The 25,340-nt window shown below is 41.2% G+C and overlaps 2 protein-coding genes across 2 annotated transcripts in view; both read right to left on the reverse strand.

Moving 5' to 3' along the window:
* Window positions 1–1,469: 1,469 nt before the first annotated feature.
* On the reverse strand, window positions 1,470–13,358 carry Sar1a (secretion associated Ras related GTPase 1A). The gene is made up of 7 exons (XM_090346476.1): window positions 13,247–13,358; window positions 9,279–9,352; window positions 9,033–9,152; window positions 8,566–8,631; window positions 7,003–7,106; window positions 3,537–3,668; window positions 1,470–1,636 (listed from the first exon to the last, which is right to left on the reverse strand). Exons 2-7 carry the CDS (start codon window positions 9,334–9,336, stop codon window positions 1,520–1,522), a joined length of 597 nt encoding a protein of 198 aa, XP_090202602.1. The 5' UTR covers window positions 9,337–9,352; window positions 13,247–13,358; the 3' UTR covers window positions 1,470–1,519.
* Window positions 13,359–19,377: 6,019 nt separating this feature from the next.
* The window catches only part of Ppa1 (inorganic pyrophosphatase 1), a 29,386-nt gene continuing 23,423 nt past the window's right edge, over window positions 19,378–25,340 (reverse strand). The window contains exons 9-11 of the mRNA XM_090346477.1: window positions 22,906–22,975; window positions 21,086–21,128; window positions 19,378–19,721 (exon numbers count right to left, since the gene is read on the reverse strand). Coding sequence (XP_090202603.1) covers window positions 19,690–19,721; window positions 21,086–21,128; window positions 22,906–22,975 — 145 coding nt within the window. The 3' untranslated portion in view covers window positions 19,378–19,689. The remainder of the gene's footprint in view (window positions 19,722–21,085; window positions 21,129–22,905; window positions 22,976–25,340) is intronic.

Consider the following 25,340-nt stretch of genomic DNA (forward strand, 5'->3'; position numbering starts at 1 on the left):
ATGACTCTCTCTCACCTTGGAGTATGGCTTCCTCTTCCCTACCCTATCACTGGGGGGAGGAATCCACTGAGTTGAATTTAATCCTAGCAAAGAAGCATCATAATTTCCAACTTTAAAAAAATCTACCTCTAATCTTGTATTAAGTAGGGGAAAATGAGAAAAAATATTCTCCCATGCTAACACCATTTCCTAATTTTTCATCTTTTACTACAAGTAGAATATAAATTAGGATCACAAAAATCCAATTTCACGTGTCACTGAGAAAATGGAATGCTATAAAAATGCTTGTGACGCACATGGGGCCGCTCTCTCACACTGGGTGCTCCTGACATCAGGGAGGCGCCTCCAGAGGCTCTACAAGTCCCAGCTGATTTCTGCAATGGAGAAAGGCAATTTCATACCAAAAAAAAAAAATTGTTTTTAAGCCACAGATGTCAACCACTACTTTAAAACACCAACAAAATAGGTAAATCGGTAAAGAGAAAAGAACTCTAGAGAAACCAAGTGGAAACTTTAAAACTCAATGAGAAAGTCTTTCCTAGGTTCACACAAGGGCTACAATATCAGATGACTGAAGTTCTCAACTCAGAAATGAGCCCTTAAAAGCTGTGCTCCCCTATCCAGAACATTCCCGCTATAATTTGTACAAGATAAGTGATACACTTATACAGGAGAAATGTTCTCAACTCTTTTTACTTGTTATAACTAGAAATGAAAAAAGTGCAATGAAGAGAAATGAAAATGTCACAACAGTGTGAAAGCAAAGACTAGCTGAAGCTTGCAACTTTATAAGAAAAGAATACCAATAAATGACCCTATAATTCATTTCTCCACAGTGAACAATCTACTACTCACTCCATGACAAGGGATCGTCCCAGCTTACCACAGTGGAACCTGCCACAAGTGCAGGGTTCTGCCCCTTCCCTAGTTCTCTGTACACAAGCTGATGCCAACGCTAACTAGGCAGGGGCAGGGGAGCTTCTCTACCAACCTACTATCTCTGCCCCAGCCTATTTAGCTCTGGCCTCCAACGTGCATGTGTTCATAATTTTACCAAGTATCTAAATGCCATTCACTAGTTTAAAAAAAGAAAGGAATAGAAAACTCTGGACCAAGTAAATTTTGAACAGTTAGGAGGGATACCAATCACATTAACAACACTTTCTTTTTTTAAAAAATAGAATCACTTTCTTTTGAAATCAACCACAGTGGTGAGACGTGTTTTTCTTTTCAGGTGTCCTATGATGGCACACAGTTTTACCCAGCAAATCCTGCCAGCTTCCGAGTCCCGGGATACTGACCTGACCAAGCATGGGGGGAGGGGGCGGCGTTACCTCCCAATAGTGTGGAGAAGAGCACATGTCACCACTGGGTGATGAGAGTTGACAGAAACTCTTGGCTTCTCAACGCCATACATGGTTGGAGAGCTTTCCTTGCTCTATTAGAAAAGTTCATGAGGAAGCTGTGAATAGGATCAGTCCAGAGAAGTAAAACTCTTTTTATTTTCACTGTCCAAATATCAGTCAATGTACTGGGAAAGCCAGCGGAAGCCCTCGCCGTAGCCTTGCCTCTTGAGCACACTGCACATGAACACTTCCATGGGGCGTGCGTTCAGCTCCTTGAGAGTCACATTTCCCTAGAGGAAGCAGAAACAAAGCAGGCTTGTTAGCATCTCCACAGAGAAAAGTGAAAGAGTGATCACTATAATCACTTCCTGTGTTCCTTAAGTGAAAATCAAAGTAGATAACTACAGAAACACGCCTCTTGTTTTCAGGACAGAATAAGCAACACAGTTCTATTCCTATTCTCTATCTCTTGAAAAACATTTGCTTTGAACATTTGGACATTCACTGCAAAGTTATGGCAGCAAAATAAGAAAAAGCCGTTAGAACACAGCTAGAGGTCTGTTTAGATGATATGCAGAAGGAACATTGACAAAATTTCACTGAGGTAATTAACAGCTCCTGAACAACTTGTAACTGAAAGTATGCATTTCTAGGAAGAAACGTAACAATAACAAGACTAAAGAACCATGTAAAAAAGGAAGTTATCACAGATCACAAAAAAAGAAAGTTGGTTTTTAATAAAGAAAAGTAGCCAGGCACTGGTGGCTCACAACTGTAAACCTAGCTACTCAGGAGGCTGAGATCTGAGGATTGAGGCCAGTCTGGGCAGAAAAGTCTGTGAGACTCTTATCTCCAATAAACTATGCAGAAAAAGCTGGAAGTGGTGCTATGGCTCTAGTAGTAGTGCTCTAGTCGAGCACAAAGAGGCTGAGAGACAGTACCCAGGCCTGAGTTCAAGTCCCACACAGACAAAAATACACCAAGAATAATCAAATACTTTGATTTTAATATCTTGAAAGTGATGTAATACTAGCTTATAATCTAAAATCTCTAGTCACAAAAATGGATTTCTAAGACACAAAAGACTTTCAAGAACAAGAAAGGGCTTTTTTCTCAGAATCAATTTGTAAAATAATCAGAAAATTCTTTAAAAAATCAAGACTGCCTTTTCTACTAAATTATTCATATACCAAAAGAATCAGATTTATTACTTGGGAGACAAAGATGGGAGGCTGTGGTTTAAAAGGCTAGCCTGGACAAAAAGAAGTTTGTGAGACTCCAAGTCAACCATGGCTGAGATAGCACCTAACATCCTCAGTGCTATGGAGAAGTAAAGCCAAGGCCTGCCCTACCGTAAAGTGAAACCCTATCTCAAAAATAACCAAGGCATTGGGGGCTGGGAGTTTGGCCTACTGGTTAAAGTGCTTGCCTAGCATGCATGAAGACCCGGGTTCGATTCCTCGGTACCACATACATAGAAAAAAGCCAGAAGTGGTGCTGAGGCTCAAGTGGTAGAGCTCTAGCCTTGAGAAAGTCCAAGGACAGTACTCAGGCCCTGAGCTCAAGCCCAGGACTGGCAAAAAAAAAAAAAAATAACCAAGGCAGGGGCCAGGAGCATGGCCTAGTAGTAGAGTGCTTGCCTATCATGCAGGAAGCCCTGGGTTCAATTCCTTGGTACCATAGACACAGAAAAAAGCCAGAGGTGTTACCATGGCTCTAGTGGTAGGAGCGCTAGCCTTGAGAAAAAAACAAAAAACAAACAAAAAAACCCCCAAGGACAGTGCCTAGACCCTAAGTTCAAGCCCCAGGATTAACACCAAAAATAAATAAATAACCAGTGCAGTATGGGGTTGGAGGCATGGCTCAGGTAGTAGAATACCTGCCTAGCAAGCACAAGGCAGGCCCTGAGTTCACTCAATCATACAAAAAAAATAAATAAATAAAAATCAAGAAAATAATTGAAGAGATAGGAAGTTGTTCAGTAGCCTGACGTGTGAGACATTGCATTCAATCACCAGCACTGTCCAAAACGATTTCTCTGCCTTCAGTGAGCTTACAAAATACCCATACTAAGATAAATCCTAAACCAATTCTATACTTTTGAAAGGAAAGTAGAATCTAGATAGCAAAACATCCATGATTAAAACATTTAGATATCCTTCTTAGGACTCCCAAACATTTTCCCCTTACCTTTCCTGTGGTCTGTCCATAAAGCCCAAATATTTCACGGAGCTTTTCTTCACTGATAGCATCTGACCTGTCAATTTTGTTTCCCAAGATAAGGATTGGCACGTTGGATATTGTTTCATCAGTCATTAAAGCCTAAAGGAAGGATTAAAAAAGAAAAAAAGGTTAAATGAAAAAGCCATAAAAGCCCACCAGATTAATGAAAAATTTGACTTTTCCTGGTCTTACATGGCATCATATAATATGCAAAGTAAAAATCCGATGAAGTGTGTTTTGTCATTAAGTAAAATCCCGTCTCAAAAGGTTGTCTATTCCCAAGGCAGACTGTCCCAACCTTGATTCAGAACTGATTTGCTCAAGCACAAACCATCCTCACAACAAGCACTGAACAAAGACTTGGAAGAACAAAGGCTCTGGCTACAGAGCTTGAGGATACTATAGGAACTTTTGAGCAGTCATTCAGTGCCAGTATAGGCAAAGCACAACCCCAAACACTGACAGAAACACAGAAAGCAGAAAAGAACTGCCCTCTTTAAAAATCCTAATTCAATCTATGGCCATATTACCTTAAGGTACCCAATCTCTTCTGACCTAAGCAGCGAAGCAGGATCATGCCTGGTTAGTCTTGGCTGGGATAAATCCTAATTCTACGTTCATATTCATGCTAACAAAGCTAAAAACAAAATGTACTTGACTGTCACAATGCACTAGGACAGACTACTAATACTAAAACAAATTCAGGGAAAGAGAATGGGACATTTGGGTTGAAGAAAGTCTTAGCAAAGATACAGAAAAGAAGTATAGGAACTGGCTAAGTGGAAAGGAGAACATAAGCAAGGGATCTGCAGCACGGTAAGAACTGAAGAAGCACACAGAGAATAACATGGCTGGATTAAAACATGTACATCATCTTGCAGCGAGAGTAAACAAGATGGTGTCATATCCCACATTCTGAAAAAGTTAGCTGCACTATACCCTAACAGAGACCCTAAGTCCAGACATGAGAAAAAGTCTAGCCTTCCAGTCCCTATTCTAAACAGGGTAAAAAGTGAAAAAAAAAGGCTGACAAGCATGAGTCAAATGTTAAGAGTACCTGCCTAGCAAACAACCTCATCAGTTTAAAAACAAACAAAAATGTCTAATAGCTAAAGGAGAAAAAATAAGGAAGCCAGGCAAGGAATGGCTTATACATAGCCAAGCAAGGCTAAGGATAACTTCTCTATGTTTGGAACATATTTGAAGATAGCCAATACAGAGAAAGGATGAAGGAGAAAAAGCATCAAAAGGAAGAAAATAGAAGACTTTTGTGCTTTACAAAAGATCTGTGGACTTTATCCTGAGATAGAAAACTAATGTGAATTATTAATATGACAAGTCTAAGAGAGTTCCTTCTTGCATTACAGTGTATGGCAGAATGGTGTTAAGACTCTACGATCCTTAAGTTTCTGAATGTGTTAAAAAAAGAAGTAGAGGAAAATGAATAGCTGTGGTTTGGGAAAACAGAATTAGCAGGAACAGCTGTCCAGTAGACAACATTAATAAGAAGGAAGTTCAGGAGAGGTCTAGTTGAGAAAATCCAACTAAAAGTCACTGACATGGGTGGCAGATGATGGAATGGCTAAGCTGGGGGAATGTACAGATGATGGGGAATACCCCCAGTTAAGGACTAAGCAGGCGAACAAGTGCAAGTGCCCTCAGAAAAGTCAGAAATATCAGCTAGAGAAAGAATAAGAAAACCAAGGATGTAAAAGGAGTCAAGAAGAAGGAGAGAGGCTGTCCTGTAGGAAATGGCACGATACTACAGACTTGAAAATTATTTTGGAAATAACCTGAGTCAGGTTCAAACTACCAGAAACCAGTGTAGAAAAATAATTATAAACTGAAGAAAAAGTGATGTGAGGTAATGTAGAAAGAATGTAGTAGAAATCATCATAATAGAAAACAAGCCATGAGCTGAGATTGTGGCTTAGTGGTAGAGTGCTTGCCTAGCATGCATGAAGCCCTAGGTTCAATTCCTCAGTATCCTATCAACAGAAAAAGCTGCAAGTGGTGCTGTGGCTCAAGTGGTAGAGCAAGGAAGCAAGCTCAAGAACGGTACCTAGGTCCTAAATTCAAGTCCCAAAACTGGCACTGGCATTGGCATGCACACGCGCAAACACACACACGCACACACGCACACCATTTGGTGTCAGTGGCTCATCCCCATGATCCTACCTACTTAGGAGGCTGAGATATGAGGATCTCAGTTTGAAAACACTCCAGGCAGACAAATTGGAGTGACTTCTTTTTTTTTTTTGGCACCAGTCCTAGGGCTTGAACTCAGGGCCTAAGCACTGTCCTTAGGCTTTCTTAAGGCTAGAGCTCTACCACTTGAGCCACAGACCACTTCTGGCTTTTTCTATGTATGTGGCACCAAGGAATTGAACCCAGGTCTTTGTGCATGCTAGGCAAGCACTCTACCACTAGGCCAAACTCCCGGACTGCAGTGACTCACATCTACTATTAGCCCACAAAAAGCTCAAGTGGCACAGAACAAGATTGAGTGAGAGACAAGCAACAGCAATAGCACAAGGGAGTTCAAGCACTGGTATTAACATTTTTTTTTTTTTAAAAAGGAGGGGGCAGGAGCGTGGCCTAGTGGTAGTGTGCACTCCTAGCATGCACAAAGCCCTAGGTTTGATTCCCCAGAACCACATATACAGAAAAAGCCCAAGTGGCAGAGTGCTAGCAAAAAATGTCCAAGGACAGTGCCCAGGCCCTGAGTTCAAGCCCTAGGACTAGCAAAAAAAAGGGGGAGGGACCATCAAGCCAAGATTGATAAGTTGACAATAGAGAATCCTGAAGCTGGGCCTGGTGGCTCACACCTACAATCCTAGCTATTCAGGAGGCAGAGATCTGAGGATCAAGGTTCAAAGCCAGCCCGGGCACAAAAGGACCAGAGACTTATCTCCAATTAATCTCCAAAAATCAGAGAAGTGGAGCTTGGCTCAAGGGTAGGGCAGTTCAACTGAAGAGCTCAGGGATGACACCCAGGCTAAGTTCAAGCCCCATGACCCACAAAAAGCAAAAAAAAAAGAGAAAGAGAGAGAGAAAATCCTGAAGTGAATCCCTGATAATATTGAAGGATACATGCAAATAGACTGTTATGGTCTGGCAAGTAAGAAAGAGACAGGCACAATCCAAGAAAGCAGATTCACAATGCCAACACAGGAGCACTACTAACTATGCAACAAGCATAAACTGTTGTGTCCTAAGTAGTCTTAGCCACATCATTACCCTATGAAAGAAACCATCATAGAATTTATTCAAGTTCAAGCTGAAGCTCCTGAGAACAGTGAAAAACAATGTTATGAATTTTAAAACATTTTTTTCCTTTTCTTCTAGAACTCTGAGCACATGCTATTGGCACTATTGAGCTATATATCATAGAAAAAATAAAAGCCAAGAAAAGAAAAAAATAAAAACGTACATTAAGCTCAATTTTGGATTCCATGAGGCGAGAATGATCTGCACAGTCCACCAGAAAGACAATCCCATTAATTGCTGGAAGATAATTTTTCCAAACCCGACGTGCTAAAAGACAAAGTTTGTAGCTGCATCAACAAAAACACATTTTGAAATGCCTACAAAATGGGAAAATTTTGGCTGGTCTCAGTACTAGAGATTATCTATGAATTTTCAACTCCTGGCCAACAGGATATGAATTGATGACCCATAGACTAATCCTGACTTCTGTAAATTTGACAAGAGTTTCTGCCTTCCATAAAAAATAGCAACATGAGCCAGCATGGCTGCTCACGCCTATAATCCTAGCTACTCAGGAGGCTAAGATCTGAGGATCAAGGTTCAAAGCCAGCCCGGGCACAAAAGGACCTGAGACTCTTTTATCTCCAATTAACCTCTAGAAAACAGGAAGTAAGGCTTGGCCCAGGGTTAGGGTGGCAGACTTGAACTAAAGAGCTCAGGGACAACGCCCAGGCTGAGTTCAAGGCCTATGACCCACCAAAAAAAAAACCAAAAAAACAAAAACCAAACAGCAACATGTAGTGGCAACCTCATGCCTACCTACCCAAATGCCAACAATCAGCAAAAAGTGAACAGTGGCTGCCCCTTTAGATGAAGTATGAGCTCTTCAGTTTACCAAAATGTCCACCATTTTCTAGCGTATTACACCCTGTCATCCTAACAGTCACTTTTGTTTGTATCAGTTAAAAAAAAAAAAATTCAAGTTACTTGCCCCCAAGATCTTTAGTCTCAAGTTAGCTCCTAACCAACTAATGTGTGGGTATGCTAACACACTACAGCTCACCTTGCGGGAGGTGTCTAACAGATGACTGATGTCCTAAGGCAAGTTACTCACCCTCTCACATTTAACACAAATTCTTAGAAATGTTTTAGGATTTTTTATTTGTGACAGGGTCTCCCTATGTAGCTCAAACTCACTTAGAACTCTTAGCCTCATTTGGGGTTATAGGCATGAAACGTTTTGTGACAAGAGGTAGTCAATGGAAATAATGCCTTATTATATATAGTACTATAATTTCCTTTATCTGGGTAGTATTAGAGCTTGAACTAAGAAATATGAGGGGCTGGAAGTTGGGCCTAGTGGTAGAATGCTTGCCTCACATACACACACAAAGACCCAGGTTCAATTCCTCAGTACCACATACATAGAAAAAGCAAGAAATGGTGCCATGACTCAAATGGTAGAGCACTAACCTTGAGGAAAGCCCAAGGACAATGCTCAGGCCCTGAGTTAGTTCAGGCCCCAAGACTGGCAAAAAAAAAGAAAACAAAAAAAGAAACTTGAATTTGCTAAGCAGACACTGTACTGCTGAGCCATGCCGCTAGCCCTAATTTCTAAGCCACTTTTTTCTTCTAGTCCTTGCAATGAGGTGAAAAAGAAAGCATGCCCATATCCATGGGGGAACTCTAAATGCAAATCATTTATAAGATAAAATGGCATGCTGCTTGGGGGAGAGAGAACACAAATGAAGTACAAGTCCATACTAAATACCCACTGGGCTCTTACCTTGCTCATGCCCACCAAGATCAAAAGTTGTAAATGTCATTCCAGCAATTGTCAGTTCTTCTGATGCTGAAAAATTGTGAAGAGGAAAGAAATAAACTTTTCCAACCAAAGGCCCAACTAACATTACTATACATTAATACTAATGTAAAAAATAAAGCTTTTTCTTGGTAAAGATAAAAATACAGGAATAAAAACACACTCTTAACCTATTCCAAACTGGTTCCAAAATATCTTTCCCCTCCATGATTTATTTTTACTTTGTAGAAGCAAGTATGTATCCCATTACAGAAGCAGTGTGAAGGGATAGTGACAAAGCTCCAAAGGTTTACAGTAAGTGACCTGAGTGCTTCTTATAGGTAACTTCAAAAGGACCTGGCTTCTGGGATCTCAGTTAACACTCTACTCACTCACCAAGTTTCACATTGACCTTCAAAAATTAAAAGGTCACCTGGTGTTCTGAAACCTACTTGGATGTAGTGTTGGAACATGTTGGCCCAATCTGTCATCTTTAAGCATGTGAAGAAGAGTAGTTTTGCCTGCATTGTCCAAGCCTAAGAATACAAGCTTCCCAGATTTCTTGTAGAGTCCTAAAAGAGAAAATAGTTTTGAAATGTAAATTGTCTTTTTCCAATACCAAAAGCTGCTCACATTTAAATTGTTGGAGGAAATGTACAAAACTGAAACTACAACAGGAGTCAAGGAAATAGCTTTACCTAAGAACTGGAGCACACTGCTGAAGCCATTGTAGATCCACTCAAAGATGAAAGACATTATTAATGTTTATTACCTGTACAAAATATGAAAGTACCAAACATTAGCTTTCAGAATGCCACCACATTTCTATATTCCTATATGCATGTTATGCATGTCCATAGACTCTTCTTTTCTGGCCAGCCAAAGCAAAGACAAACTAGTTTTCCCCCTTAAGGCAAGGATTCTGTGCCCTAGAAGAAGCTTCTAGGATCTGATGTTTGCATTAATTCCTTATTTCCTAACTTTCAAAGCGATACTAAGAGAACTAAAAGTTAACAGATATACTTTCTTCTTTTTCCTCCTCTTTTTTTTGTTTTTGTTTTTGCCTGTCCTGGGGCTTGAACGCTGAGGTTGAACAGTGTCCTTAAGCTTCTTTTGCTCAAGGCTAGTGCTCTACCACTGGAGCCACAGTGACACTTCCTGCTTTTTCTGTGTACACAGTAGAGTTTGAATCAAACCCAGGGTTTCATGCATGCTAAGCAATCACCCTATCACAAAGCCACCTTCCCAGACCATATACTTTCTTCTTTTACTGTGTGACTGATTCCTCCAGGAAACTGCTCATTCATACTCTCTAGATATACCGCTGCTGTCTGTCTACCAGCAACACTTCTAAGAAATCATTCTTATCAATAATCTAGATCAAAAGGCCATAAAGATGCAATAGATAGGAAATGAAAACAAAAAGTATATTAGTTTGAATGAAAATTCTATTAAGCTACCATTGTATAGTTCTTTAAAAAAAAAAAAAGTCCCAGGAGCAGGTGGCTCAATGCCTGAATTCCTAGGTATCCAAGAGGCTGAGATTCCAGGATCACAGCATGAAGCCAGACCAGACAAATAAATCAAACAAACTCTTACCTTCAACTAACCTGTAAAAAACAGGGAGTGGAGGTATGCCTCAAGTGGTAAAGTATCAGCCTTGGACAAAAAAGCTAAACAAGAGTACAAGGCTCTAAGTTCAAGCCCCAATACCAGTGGAGCACACACAGTCATAATAAAGCAATAGGTTCCTAAGTAAGTACAACTTAGTATTGATATTAACACTACCCTTCCTACTATTTCACAGGCCTAGACAAGCAATGTATAAAACTAACAGGTCCATACAAACTAGTATTGAGCAACAGCGTCGAGTGAGATTAAGAAAGAAGAATCTACAGAAATTAGTGACTTCTCAGGTTTCTCAGGTGCATTTCCTGGTCACATTGAATGTTTTGTCTCTGTATCTGATTTAGTGTAGGGAGTGGGGATGAAGGGGGAGAAATCACCTTTACTCCCCTCCCTCAGCAGGGGCATCTGAATACCAGGCTTGAAGTAGACCAACTGCTATCTTTCTCTTGTGTTGCCATGCTAGCCTGAACTCCTAGACTCAAGCCATCGTTCCAAGTCAGGACAAGCCCCTTTGCCCAACCCCACCTATATTCTTAGAAGAATTCAGGTTGGAGGCAGTACAAATGGCTAACATTTATAATCCTAGCTACTCAGGAAGCTGATATCTAAGGATCTGGGTTCAAAGACAGCCTGGGAAGGAAAATCTGTGAGACTTATCTCCAGTTAACCACCACCACCACCAAAAAAAAAAAAGGGAGAATGAAACTGTGGCTTAACTGGTAAAGTACTAGCCTTGAACAAAAAAGCACTGGGACAGTACATAGGCTCTGAGTTCAAGGACTGGTGTAAACACACAAATACATACATACATACACATACACATACACATACACACACACACACACACACACACACACACACACACACACAGACAAATTCAGATTGAATAGGAGACTGAAAAATGTAAACATTATGACTTTTTATGCAATTACTGGGTTTCTATCAGGTCTGTAGCATGGCCTGTGAATCTCTGGATGTACTTATTGCTTACTTTCCTCAGCTCTTATCATAGAGGGAACAAATAAAGTGGGAGTTTGAGTGTGGTGATACAGATTGAAGGAAAAGCTTTCAAGAAAAGATACTAAATAAAGTTTTGTTTTGCCCTTTTCAATAACTTTGTCAAATATTTTGCCCCCCACCCCAAAAAAGCACAGTTTGTGCAATTAGCATGTTAAGTAACAGTTTTGTCTGGAAATGTAGCACTGTTAAAAAAAAATCCAATTAGGGGCTGGGAGTTTGGCCTAGTGGTAGAGAGCTTGCCTAGCATGCATGAAAACTCGGGTTCAATTCCTCAGAACCACATACATAGAAAAAAAGCCAGAAGTGGTGCTGGGGCTCAAGTGGTAGAGCTCTAACCTTGAGAAAGTCCAAGGACAGCGTTCAGGCCCTGAGCTCAAGCCCAGGACTGGCAAAAAAAAAAAAAAAAATCCAATTAGCTGGGGCCAGGTGTAGGTCAAGTAGTACAGCAACTGCCTAGCAAGTATGAGGTCCTGAATTCAAACCCAAGACTAAGAACAACTGGAAAAAAAAATAGAAAAACAGGAAAAGAAGTCTAGAATCTTAAATATACTTACAAAGGTCCTGTATCTCTATTCCCATTTCTATAGATAAATAAAAGAATAATGTTTTCTCTTCAGTTTCCTCAGGCCTTGATGCCTATTCCATCTTTGAGATTCAACATATCAAAACAACTCATTGGTGGTCACAGAATTTGTATAGTACCTGCACATACATCTCAATCCATTCTTAAAGCAACTTTACCAAGCAGGGTCCACTGGCCTCATTTACCAAGAGGAAGATGAGGACACTCCCAGGCTAGCTAGCTTGACCAACAGCTAAAAAAGTAACAATTCTAGGATTTAAACTCTCTTAACCCCATCCTCAAAGCCCTTCCTGTTACTAAAATTACAAAATTGGTTTTAAAAAAGGAAATTTACTTCTTATTACATATCAACTCCACAGATAATCTCCCAAATCTTTATAACACACATCTTTTGAATGGTGTTCTAATAACTGGCATCTTAATTTCTTTTCTTGATCCACTCTATGCCATGATAGTACTATAAAATTTGAGGGCTCAGAAGACCAACAAAAACACTGCTGTACCTAAAACAAAAGCTTACGAGTTTCAGGATTGACTGGTTTAAACAAACATACAGGGTAAGCATCAAAATAACCATTAACGAAAAAATTTACACGTTACTTCTTACACATACTCAGAGCAACTTGGGAACACCATTCCAGACAGGTCTAGGACAGAAGGCAGCTGGCCTTTAGCTAAGAAACCCTGCTTGGCTTGGGGGAAATAAATGTCAAAGGTCAACAGCTTAAGGGCAAAGTAAGGGTAATTCTTTGCAAACCACAGGTAGCAACCTAAACAGATGGATTCCTCTTCCAGTAAAAAAAAAAAAAAAGATAATCAAGGGCGTAAGAGGCAATCTGATGCGATCCTCACCACCAATAAATCATAAACACACTAATCTATGCCAAACGCCCAAGAGTAAACGTTTCCGTACACATCCGAGAAGGAGGGGGAGAAGAAAAGCCAGGGTCGAAACAGGCTATCGGAAGCGCAGGCTTACGTGGGGAGGAGCCCTGAACCAGGAGCCTGCAGACCTGGTTGGGGCGCTCTCCCCGGCTGACCGAGCCCGGGGCCTCGCCGGGCCTCCATACCTCCCAGGGTCTACGAAACAAGGGGGAATCGCCAGGGAATCCCACCACCGGCCTCACCGAGGACAACGCAAAGCCGTTTGGTGAACCCGAGCCAGGTCGGTTACCGGCCCAGCTCCCGTAGGATCCCCAAGAAAGATGCAAGCGGAGCCCGTACCCCGCGAGGCCGGCGGTAGGTGGAGCAGCCCCTGCCCGGCGGCCCGTCTCCGCCCAGCACCAGCCCCGGGGCCCACAAAGCCGCCTGCGTGTCACTTTCCCCCCCCACACACACCCGTCCCGCCGGGCTAGCCTCCGCCCCGATCCTCTCCGCTGCCCACCCAGACCCTCGGACCCCGGTTGCTTCCTCCGCCAAGGCCCCCAGACTCACGGCCTGAGGGTCTCCTCTGGTGGCGGCGGACGGCGGCGACCCTCCCTCACAGCTCACGGACTGGCAGCTCCCGGGACCGCCAGCAACTCGCCGGATGTACGTCACCACACCTCCCCGGACACTTCCGGGCGCGTGCTGGTCCCCGCCCCTTCGTAGCGTCCTGCTGCTCGCCCTAGGTACCGCCCTACCAGCCACTCAGGCTGTGGGGGCGGGTTGAAGGAGTGACGTAGGCGCTTGGGGGGGCGGTGCTTGGACCTAGTCCGCTTTCTCCCGGCCACGCGATACGTGGCACTGCCGGGCTGGAGGGGGTGTGCGCGCGTGTGTGTCTGAAATTGATGTGGGGGAAAAACAAGATTTAAGACTAGCTGTGTGTGTGTTCGATACTCTAAAATTCATACGGGAAAATAAGATTAAGGCTAGTACTAGGGGCCGGGACTTTGGCCTAGTGGTAGTGTGCTTGTCTAGCACGAAGCCAGAAGCGGTGCTGTGGCTCAAGTGGTAGAGCTCCAGCCTTGAGAAAGCCCAAGGAGCCCAAGGAGCCCAAGGACACTCGTAGGCCCTGAGCTCAAGCTCCAGGACTGGCAGAAAAGACAAAAAGACTAGGACTTGTACTGTAGGCCGGGGAGTGTGGCCTAGCAGTATAATGCTTCCCTAACATGCATGGAGGCCTGGGTTTGATTCCTCATTACCACATACACAGAAAAAGCCAGAAGTAGCGTTGTGGTTCAAGTGATAGAGCACTAGCCTTGAGAAAGCTCAGGAACAGTGCCCAGGCCCTAAGTTTAAGGGCTGGCACACACATACACACACACACACACACACTAAACTAGTACTGCAACAAACAGGCTCCCAAACGAATGGAAACTAGCGCTATCAGATGTTACAATCTAATAAAGGGCTGGCACTAATAACTGAAAAGAGTACACAAAAAGACAAACCACCTGGGTTCTGCTGTGGCTCAGTGACACACACCTGTAATCATAGCTAACTCAGGAGGCTGAGACCTAGAGGATCTCTGAAGCTAGCCTGGAAAGAAAAGTCCTTAGGACTCCATCTCGAATTAAATAGCAAAAATACTAGAACCAGCCAAACAAGCCATGATTGATAGTTCTAACCCCAGTACACCACACACACACAGAGTCAATGTAACCCTAGAGATGAGCCACTTTCCATTTCAAATATATGAAGAAAATTAAAATGGCACTGAGCATTCTAGTAATACACAGAAGGGCCTGGATGGGCTAGCTCACCAGCTTCTCTGCTTCATCCTCTAGTTCTTGGATATTGAGTTTGAATCTTGCCTTGATACAGAAAGGGTTCAAATCATATTCTTAGGTTCTTTGCCACTTTTGGGCAAATCGGGAGGGACTTATGGGGGCTTGGATCCCCAAAGTTTGCAACCCTAAAAGGAACAAATCTGCCCAGTGCAAATTAACAATTTGGGTAACTGTCTCTGAGGGAAGCTTACCTGTAAGAAATAAGGCTGTTCCGAGCACAAGGAGACTTGGATGGCTTGAGTTGCTTGGGCAGAAAATGAAAGTACATAGGCAGCTTTTCAGGAAAGGCACACAAGCTACTTACCAAGTGGAAATCTTTGGTCAAGCTGACAAATGCTCCAGGTCTCAGTATACTCATCTTTAAAATGATAGCAATTATACTGTATATAAGACAGGTTTTTCCAAAATAAGTGTTTCTATCATTTGTTTGTAATTAATATTTAGAAGGTAAGGCAACTTGATGGTTTAAAGAAAAGCCAGGATGCTGGGAGTGTGGCCTTGTGGTAGAGTGCTTGACCAGCATACACTAAGCCCTGGGTTCAATTCCTAGTACCATATATACAGAAAAAGCCAGAAGTGATGCTGTGGCTCAAACTCATGGCCTGGGAACTATCCTTGAGCTTTCTCAAAGCTAGCACTCTACACCTTGAGCCACAGCACTACTTCTGGCTTTTTCTATGTATTACCAAGAAATTGAACCCAGGGCTTCTTGCATGCTAGGCAAGCACTCTACTACTAGGTCAAACTCCCAGCCCTAGAAATATTTTTGATCCACAGATGGTAGATCTCCAATGGCTAATGTGGAACCAACAGACCTAGAGGTCCAAGTAGATTGGAGAAGATGCTGATAGTCTTATTTGCAGGCTTCTTTGGTACCAGTTTTGACCTTGATCCTGGAAGACACCTTTCTCAAAGGCATTTCTATGGCATGCTGCAGCAGGGAATAACCAGGGGAAGTTCAGATGGTCTTTTCTCCAACTGCTCTATCTCCTGTGTCAAGTAGACTAAATTAGCATATCTTGGGCTGGCACATTCTAGTTACATTCATGACTACTTATGGAGATATGTAATATGATAACATGTCTTAGAAAACAGGTTAGCTTGGGCTTGCCTCCCAATTCTTCCATTGATTACCTCCATAATTTTGTAATTGAAATTTTGGGGGGCATAAAAGGATAATAACAGCGTTCATTTGTTGCAGTATTCCCTATGGCTAAGATTTTTCTCACAGTAAGTACCCAAAGTAGTTGGCTCAACAACTGAGTGAACGTGTGAGAAAAATGGTTTTTATGGGCATTCAGATCATTTTATGGGCTGGCTTTGAACTACGATCCTCAGATCTCAGCATCCTGAGTAGGATTACCGGCGTGAGCCACTGGCATTTGGCTGACCTTGTTTTTGGTCTTGAGATCCCCCTTCCCGCCTATAAGCTTCCCTCTCCCCAGAAGGCCCTTCCACTTCACCGTGTCCTCTCCTCATGCTGTCCCTCTTTTCCTTTCTACCCCCACAACTCTTCCAATGTTCACCCACAATGATGGGTTTTTGGTACTAGCCTTATCAAGCTACCATTTCTATACTGTAAAGTTCATCTGCTTAAAGAATCTAATTCAAAACTGGGAGAGAGCCATTGAGATAATTCTGACTCACCAAAGAGGGTTGAGAAGCAGTTACAGAGTTCTTTTGAGAGTTGATTAGATATTACTAAGCAGAGAGAAAAACCACATTTAATAAGCTCAGGGATTTTTAATATTCAAAAGTCTGAGGTTTTGGAGCATTTTCTTAAGTAGCTGGTAAGCCTGATCAGGAAAGCTCTCTCTGTATAGCATAGAAAAAATGACAGATCTTGTAGCTTTAAGTGATGGGATCCATGTGATTGAATTCAACACAAAACCATGTCAAGAAAATGAGTAGTACAAGATGATTGGGAGGGGGATGGGAGAGGGAAATGGGGACAAAAACATAACAAGGGCTATCTTGTGAGAAGTAATACACCTTCTATTTGGCAAATATAACTGTAACCCAAGACAGGAAGGGAAAAATAAGAAAAGAATGGATGTTTAAATTGGTGGGTAAAGAAACATTCAACATCAGAACTGTAGAGACTAAAGCCACCATAAACATTGACTGTCTCTGGCTTTGCTTAAGAACATACTCTAGAAATGAGTGGGAAGAGCTTCAAGAAGTATATAGAGAGCAAATCAATGATATGTGGGTGATATCAGGTGTCTGCTAGGGTTTAGGGTTGGGGTTATGGTTAGGGCATAGAGGTAGGTTTGGGGATGGTGGTTAGGGGTTGGAATTGCAGCTAGGGTCAGGTCAGGAGTCAAAGGTCAAGGGGTCAAGGGTCAAGAGTCAGAGTTAGGGTCAGGGTGTTAGGGTTAGGTGCTGGAGTTAGGGTCAAAGATCAGGGGTCAGATGTCAAAGGTCAAAGAATCACAGTTCAAGAGTAAGGGCCAGGACAGGTCAAAACTTTCTTAATAAGGACCCAGAAACACAACAAATCAGAGAAAGTCTGGATAAGTGGGACTGCATTAAACTGCAGAGCTTCTGTATGGCAAAGGACATAGCTAGCAAATTAACTAGAAAGCCTACAGAGTGGGAGATCTTCATTAACCATACAACAGACAAAGGCCTCATATCTAAAATATATCAACAGCTCAAAAAATTGAATCACTCCAAAACTAATCTCCAAAGTAACAACCATTCCATTGAAAGATGGGCCAGAGACTTAAAGAGAGTCTTCTCTGAAGAAATAAGAATGGTCTATGGACCCATGAAGAAATGCTTGACATCTCTGGCCATAAAAGAAATGAAAATCAAAACAACGCTGATTCCACCTCACTGCAGTTAGAATGGCCAGGAATCTAATAACAACAGATGCTGGAGGGGATGTGGCCAGGAGGGATCACTACTACACTGTTGGTGAAAGTGCAAACTCATTCAACCACTACGGAAAGCAGTATGGCAGTTCCTCAAAAGACTACACATAGAGCTCCCCTATGACCCAGCAGTTCCACTACTTGGCATTTACCAAATCGTCCAGAAACAGGGCCATACTAAATCCACTAGCATAACGATGTTCATTGCAGCACTTTACCACAGCAAAGGTATGGAACCAACCCAGATGCTCCTCAGTTGATGAGTGGATCAACAAGAGGTGGTATTTATACACAATGGAACTCTATGCTGCTGTCAGAAAGAATGACATTGCCCCATTTGTAAGGAAATGGAAAGAGTTAGGAAAAAAATCATATTAAGTAAAGTAAGCCAGACTCAAAGGAACATAGGCTCAATGGTTTCCCTCATTTGTCATAATCAGTAGAAACCTTGAGCTCTCCTAGCAGAGATTCACAATAGAACAAAACCTAGACACATAAGGCCATATAGTATGATGCTAAATGAAAGGACCTCCAGGATATAGAAACAAAAGCCATATGAGTGATTATTGTCCTTAATGTACTGTTATCGCTCATCTTTTTTGCTGTCCCTTGGCTATCTCATATTGTTACAGTATCTCACCTTGTTATCTGATATATTGTATATATGTGTATTTGGTCATTTCAAATCGGTTAGGGAAGGGAGGAAAACAAGATGAGGGGCAGGGGTGAGGGGAGGGAAATGGGGACCAACACACAAGAAAGGGTATCAATGTATGTGAAGTAATGCACCTTCTATCTGGTGAATATAATGTAACTCTTCTTTTAATTACAATAAAAATATATGGAAAAAAAATGAGTAAGGGCCAGGAGTTTAGCCTAGTCTAGAGGTAGAGTGCCTGCCTACCAAGCAAGAAGACTGGGGTTCAATTCCTTGGTACCACATACATAGAGAAAGCCAGAAATGGTGCTATGGCTCAAATGGTAGAGCTCTAGCCTTGAGAAGGCCCAAGGACAGTGCTCAGGACCTGAGCTCAAGCCCCATGACTGGAAAAAAAAAAAGCCAAAGTTCAAGGAATACATTATAAACATGAGAGGAATTTCACAATGAACTCCTTCCCTGTATGACTAATATAAAATGAAAGTCTGATTTTTTTTCAAGAACATTCTTGAAACGACAAGGTTCTAGAAAAACAAAGAAAAGACTTACTAGTTGCCAGAGGCCAAGGATGGGGCATAAGGAAGAGAGGGGGGAGTATGATTAACAAAGGTCCATACAAAGGACCTGTGTACTGTTGGAGGTAGTCAGTGTCTTGTAAGACCCATGAACCCACCAAGGTGATTAAACTGAATAGAGCAATAAACCACACAAGTGGGAACACATAAAACACTGAAAAGCATCAGTGGTTTCTATTAGCATTGATTGTAATACTATGCTGTACTCTTACAAAATGTTAAAATTGAAGAAACTGAACAAAGTGTTCAAGGAATGTTTTGTATCTAATAACTACATGTGAATCTGCAGTCACAATTTGATTTTAAAAAATCTAATATTTACTATAGCATCTCTTTTTACAGAGGAGAGAACTGAGCTTGATGTTACTTATCCAAGATTACAGAGCTAATAAGAAAGCGGGCTGGGATTCAAATTCAGATCTGTCCATGGCTTCAAAGGCCAAGAACTTATCACAGAATCATCTGAGGTAAAGATTTCATCATTCTTTCAGCTTAAATAAAAACAAAGAAGCTTTAGCTGGGGAAGTCAGGAACTGGGAAAGGTACCAAGACAACCATAGGGGTTTCATTCTAAAATTCCTACAAATAAGTAGTTTTTTATCTAAGTATGAAGTTGAGTAAGATAGAACACCCAAAGTTACCCATTCCTGGTTTCAGAATCAGAAAAAACTGAGTAAGATAGAGCACCCAAAATTCCCACACCTTAGTTTCAGAATCAGAAAAAAAAAAATCCTAAACCAAGTTTCAGCAAAATAACTTTATTTCCTAATACATGGTACACATGTACACCCCACCTGTGCTCACACTACACATCTGTTCACAAATGACTTCCAAACCACTGCTGCCCCACCAGCTAAGATGTATGAACAGCTACCTTAGTTGACATATGTAGAATGTCTCTAGACAGAACCTTTTGAATAGATTGGCTGGGTCACAGCAGAGTCAAATCAGTTGGATGAGTCTAAATTTAAAGCTTTGAAAAGCTACTAATTTTCTTCTAATACTTGCAGATGACTGGAATGCAGAAATCAGCCTGTACTCCAGGGAAACTGTTTCAGTTTTTCTGGTGATGGAACCACTTATCCACTGTAATCAAACAAAAGAAAAACAAATTACAATCCCCATTATGAGCCAAAATTGTCAACATTGAATTACACTCATTTTAGTAGACCCTACTACAGAGAACTTAGAGCAAACATACATGAAAAGCTGCACCATAGCAAAACCTGGTGCATAGTTTTTGTTTGGGCCACAGTGTTTTTGTTTGCGATTCCCTTTTCTTTTCTTTTCTTTTTGGTAATATGGACTCAAGCTCTTGACCAGCTTTTTCCCTCATGGTTGGTGCTCTACAATTGAGTCATGTCTCCAGTTCCAGCTTTTCTGCTGATTAACTGAAGGCAAGAGAATTGAGGATTGTCTGTTAAACCGTCTTCAAACCTCAATGTTCAGATTTCAGACTCGTGAGTAGTTATGATTATAGGTGTGAGCCATCGACACAGAGCTCATCTTCCTTACTTTTGCATTAACTTTAATATGATTTTCAAAAAAGAAAAAATTAAATGACAAAATCTCTTTCTCATCAGGAAAAAAAAAAACTTAACAGCGATTCTTAAAATCTAAAGGGGGAAAAAGCTGTTTTTTGAAGGCATCCACCTAGTACTCCAACTCTATGTCACTGCTTGGACACCAGAGTGAATTGGCACTGAACAGAGGTGGTATACACATATAATCTGTGGTTCACACATATAATCTGTGGTTCATACATATAATCTGGAACGTTTCTTTGTTCCTTCCTTCTTGCTCTCCATATATCACATGGTAAATTAAAATATACATACACATAAGCGTGGAACAAATTATATCAGGTGAAATAATCCAGGTACAGAAAGATAATTACACCTATTATATGTAGAACACTTGAACACATAAGAATAGACTGGAAAGATGCTCTCCAGGGGCTAGAGAGTAGAGACAGGTAGACACTGAAAGGGGAGATGCTGATTAAAGGGTTCAAAGCTGCAATGAAACAGGAGGAATAAGCCTTATGGATTTTTATTGCAAAGGATGCTGACTGCACTAAATAGCAATACATTGCCCATTTCTTGTGTTAGTACTATGGACTGAACTCAGGGCCCAGTGCTTGAGAGTCTCACCTATTTTGTCTGTTTCTTTGATGCTGGGGATTAAGCTTAGGACCCAAATACACTAAGCACAAGCTACATTCTCAGATACACCACATATTTTAAAATGGTAAACACAGTAGATTTTAAACCACATACAAAAAAATGTGCAGTAATAGATTAGCCAAATTTAATCATTCTTCATATTGAACATATAACAAAGCATCACATTGTACCTCACAAATATATAATTATTTTTCAATTAAAAATAAAAATTTATATGCACATTTAAGTTTGCATAAATGTAGTTATATTAGACTGTAGCCTTACCATCTGTTGGTATTGTGCAGGCAGATTCACATGGTGGTGGTAACTAAAATAAAATATTGAAATATATTAATTAGTCTTAGGGCAAAAAAAAATCAAAAGTATACTGACAAAAAAAAAAAAAAAGCTTAGCATTGCAGGGTTGGAAAAAGGCTCCAACAGAAGGATAGATAATTTGAGACCAGTCACAGCTACACAGCAAGATGCTGTCTCAAAACAAATAAAGAAGATTGTCAGAGTGACTTTTTAGAAACAATGAGGGTGTGCTCTATAAAAATTGATATATAATGATCCTATTCATACAATACATGCACAAAAGGTAGACAGTGTTCTCATTGCAAAACTATTGATAATTAACACTAGCTTTTCCTTTTCTGATTTTCTTACTCATACCATCAGGACACATGTATGTGTCCTGATGTCAGGATACAATGTAAACAGTCATGAATCTATGAATCTAAACGTACTGGGTTCATTATTAAAGCTGTCTTTTCCAGAAAAAGGCAGAATTTATTCTGCAGTGCTCAAAGGCAGAGCCACACCCCTAGCAGTTTTTTTGTTTTTGTTTTTGTTTTTTTGCCAGTTTTATACATGATTTTTTTGGGGGGTCGGTCATGGGACTTGAACTCTGGGCCTGGGCATTGTGCCTGAGCTCTTCAGCTCAAGGCTGCTGCCCTACCCCTTGGCCTGGGCATTGTCCCTGAGCTCTTCAGCTCAAGGCTACCACCTTACCCCTCGAGTTACAGCATCAATTCTGGTTTTCTTGTGATTAATTGTAGATAAGAGTCTCAGACTTTTCAGTGCCTGGGCTGGCTTCGAACAGTAATCCTCAGATCTCAACCTCCTGAATAGTAGGATTACAGGCATGAACCACCACACCAAGCCTTACATGGGTTATTTTTTTGAGATAATAAAGGCTTGCTTCATGCTAGGGCAATTCTTGGACCAAGATCTTGTTTTCAGCTTCCTGCTACAGCTTGGATGACATACACACATCCTAACACATCCAGTTTCTATTGAGCTGGAGTCTCTTGGGCTTTTCTGCCTGGTTTGGAACACCTCAATCTTCCCAGACTCAACCTCCTACACAGTTAGGATGCCATTCATGTAGCATGGCACCTAACTATTGGTTAAGCGCACTCTCTCACGCTCTCCCACGCTTGTGCGCTCTATCTATCTATCTATCTATCTATCTATCTATCTATCTATCTATCTGGCTGAGCTCAGATCACAATCTCTTGATTGTGGCTAGGATCACAAGCATAAGCCACTGCCTATGGCTTGTTTGTCATTTTTAATGCTTAAGTGAAAATAATTATAAGATGACCTAGTTACATCTTTTGGTTAAGCCCAAATAAGATAATTTAAATTATACATAGACAAAATTGTTGCTTTTTATAGACAGCTTACTATTTCATATCTAAGTCTTTTCTACTGTCATATACCATTACTGCAATGGTACCCTAAATTGGTAACTTCCTTAGCCTTTTCAAGTACATTTCTATGGGCTCTCTTATTGGAAATGCCTCACAGTGGGATAGACATTTGAGTCATTCACTACATTCTAAAATCAATCTGACTTTTACAAATCATACTACTTTGCTCTCTGTCCAACTTATGATTCATTGACTGATCAGGGCCACTCCCCAGTTCCTCTCCTCAGTCCATGTCTACTTATATGTGCTCCACGCTCTAATTTCAATACTTGCACAGAAATATGTACATAGGAGGTATTCAAGTATTTGCTTAAAGTACTTCCTCTCCCATCTAGCACTGTATCTTTTAGCCACCCCATCATCTTGTTAGAGGAAACAATTACATACAGCATCCACAATGGCCTTAGCAGCATCAGGATCACACTTGAAGGGGCTCTCAGTCACTGTTGTATTCATGCTACAGAAAAAAAGCCAAAAGTGAGTGATCACAAGACAAAACAACAACAACTACAACTCTTTCTCTTTTTTGTGTGTGTGCGAGTTAGTATTGGGGTTTGAATACAGGGACTGGGTTCTGTCTCTTGGCCTTTCACTTCAGGCTGATGCTCTACTACTTCTACCAATTTTTTTCTTTTAGTATTTAATTGGAGACAGAGTCACATGGACTCTGCTGCCTGAGCTGCAGGAGAGTCCTGTGATCCTCAGTATCCTCAGTATTACCAGCATGAGCTACCAGTGCTTGGCAAAAATGCCTCTCCTAAAGAGTTAAACAAAATAAACTGAGGGGCCAGGAGTGTGGCCTAGTGGTAGAGTACCTGCCTAGTATACATGAAGCTCTGGGCTCGATTCCTTGGTACCACATACACAGAAAAAGCCAGAAGTAATGCTGTGGCTCAAGTGGTATAGTGCTAGCCTTGAGAAAGCCCAAGGACAATGCTCAGGCCCTGAGTTCAAGCCCCAGGACTGGGGAGGGAAAAAAAATTGAAAATGGTAGAACAGATGATCTTTAAATTGAAAGCTTGTTCACCTGAGTTAAACATTTTAGGGCTGGGAGTTTGGCCTAGTGGTAGAGTGCTTACCTAGCATGCATGAAGACCAGGGTTCAATTCCTCGGTACCATATACATAGAAAAAAGCCAAAAGTGGTGCTGTGGCTCAAGTGGTAGAGCACTAGCCTTGAGAAAGCCCAAGAACAGTGCTCAGGCCCTGAGTTCAAGCCCCGGGGTGGTCAAGTGAGGAGCTTGAACTCTGGGCCTGGGCGCTGTCTTTGAGCTCTTCAGCTCAAGGCTAGTGCTCTACCACTTGAGCCACAGTGCCACTTCTGGTTTTCCAGTATTATTTGGAGATAAGAGTCATATGAACTTTTGTGCCTCGGCTGGCTTTGAACTGTGATTCCTCAGATTTCAGCCTCCTGAGTAATTAGGATTACAGGTGTGAGCCACTGGTGCCTGGCCAAAGTACATATATTCTTAGGATGATTCAGCTATTCAACAAGTTCAGTTAAGATTGAATACTGTGTAGTTCTTACTAAAACAGCTGGGAATGCAAATTGAAATAAGAAACACATCTTCCCTAATGGAAAAAAAAAATGAAACCACCACCACCATACAAATCCTATCTCTATCAGTGCTGATGAAAGATCTGACTGATGTAACAATGCTCAACATTTCTAAAACATAATTCAGTAAAATATATGCAAAAATCTTTAAAAAACTTCATAGGCTTTCATAGGAGAATTCTGTCTCTAAGACCCAAGGTTGAAGCAATGTCTATTCAAAAATTGGACACAACTCATTAGATTCACTATACATAATTAAAATAATTTGAGGGTATGATGGGATTAGGAAAAATGGGGGAGAATGATGGAAAGGGTGACATTAATCAAGATGCATTGTTCTCATAATCTGATTTGTTATACTGAAATCCTTTTGTACAACTACTTAAAATTGGAAAAAGACAATAAAAAAGAATCTTGGAAGAGAAGACAAAAGAAATTAGACATAACTAAAATGTCTAAAAAAAAAAAAAAAAAGAATGATTAAAAACATTTTATCTAAGGCCAGAAGTATGGTTTTGTGATGGAGTACTTGCCTAGCATGCATGAAGCCCTGGGTTTGATTCCTCAGTACCACATAAACAGAAAAAGTCAGAAGGGGAACCTTGGCTCAAATGGTAGAGTTCTAGCCTTGAGCACAGAAAGGCTCTGTTACAGAGCCCAGGCCCTGAGTTCAAAGCCCAGGACCAGAAAAAAATAAAATAAATTGATTCAATCTCTAATACCAAAAAACAAAACAGAACAATTTTTTTAAAAATCACTAAATCAAGTCCTATACTATACATAGTTTATAATATAGTGTTAAATTTAAAAAGCATGAAGTAGGACAGGGAGTTTGGCCTAGTGGTAGAGTGCTTGCCTAGCATGCACCAAGACCCCGGTTCAATTCCTTGGTACCACATACATAGAAAAAAAGCTGGAAGTGGTGCTGAGGCTCAAGTGGTAGAGCTCTAGCCTTGAGAAAATCCAAGGACAGTGCTCAGGGTCTGAGCTCAAGCCCAGGACTGGCGATAGATAAATAAATAAATAAATAAATAAATAAAAAGCATGAAGTAAATTGTGCATAGCTTAATCCTATTTTTTTTTTGCCAGTCCTGGGGCTTGAACTCGGGGCCTGGGCAGTGTCCTTGGGCTTTCCCCAAGGCCAGCACTCTACCACTTGAGCCATAGCACCACTTCCAGCTTTTCTATGTATGTGGTACCAAAGGTCTTTGGGTACTTGTGTCTTCTTGCATGCTAGGCAAACACTCTAACACTAGTCCAAACTC

Source organism: Megascapheus bottae, chromosome 15 (genome assembly GCF_031878675.1).
Source record: "Megascapheus bottae isolate mThoBot1 chromosome 15, mThoBot2.hap1, whole genome shotgun sequence".
Lineage (NCBI taxonomy): Eukaryota > Metazoa > Chordata > Mammalia > Rodentia > Geomyidae > Megascapheus > Megascapheus bottae.

Bases quoted from the DNA above. Each gene is read 5' to 3' on its own strand.
- Sar1a (XM_090346476.1), bottom strand. From the start codon at position 9,336: ATGTCTTTCATCTTTGAGTGGATCTACAATGGCTTCAGCAGTGTGCTC. The intron at 8,632-9,032 runs GTAGGTTTCAGA...ACAATTTTTCAG, and splicing joins TGTTCCAACACTACATCCAA to CATCAGAAGAACTGACAATT. The intron at 7,107-8,565 runs GTAAGAGCCCAG...TTTGTCTTTTAG, and splicing joins TCTTGGTGGGCATGAGCAAG to CACGTCGGGTTTGGAAAAAT.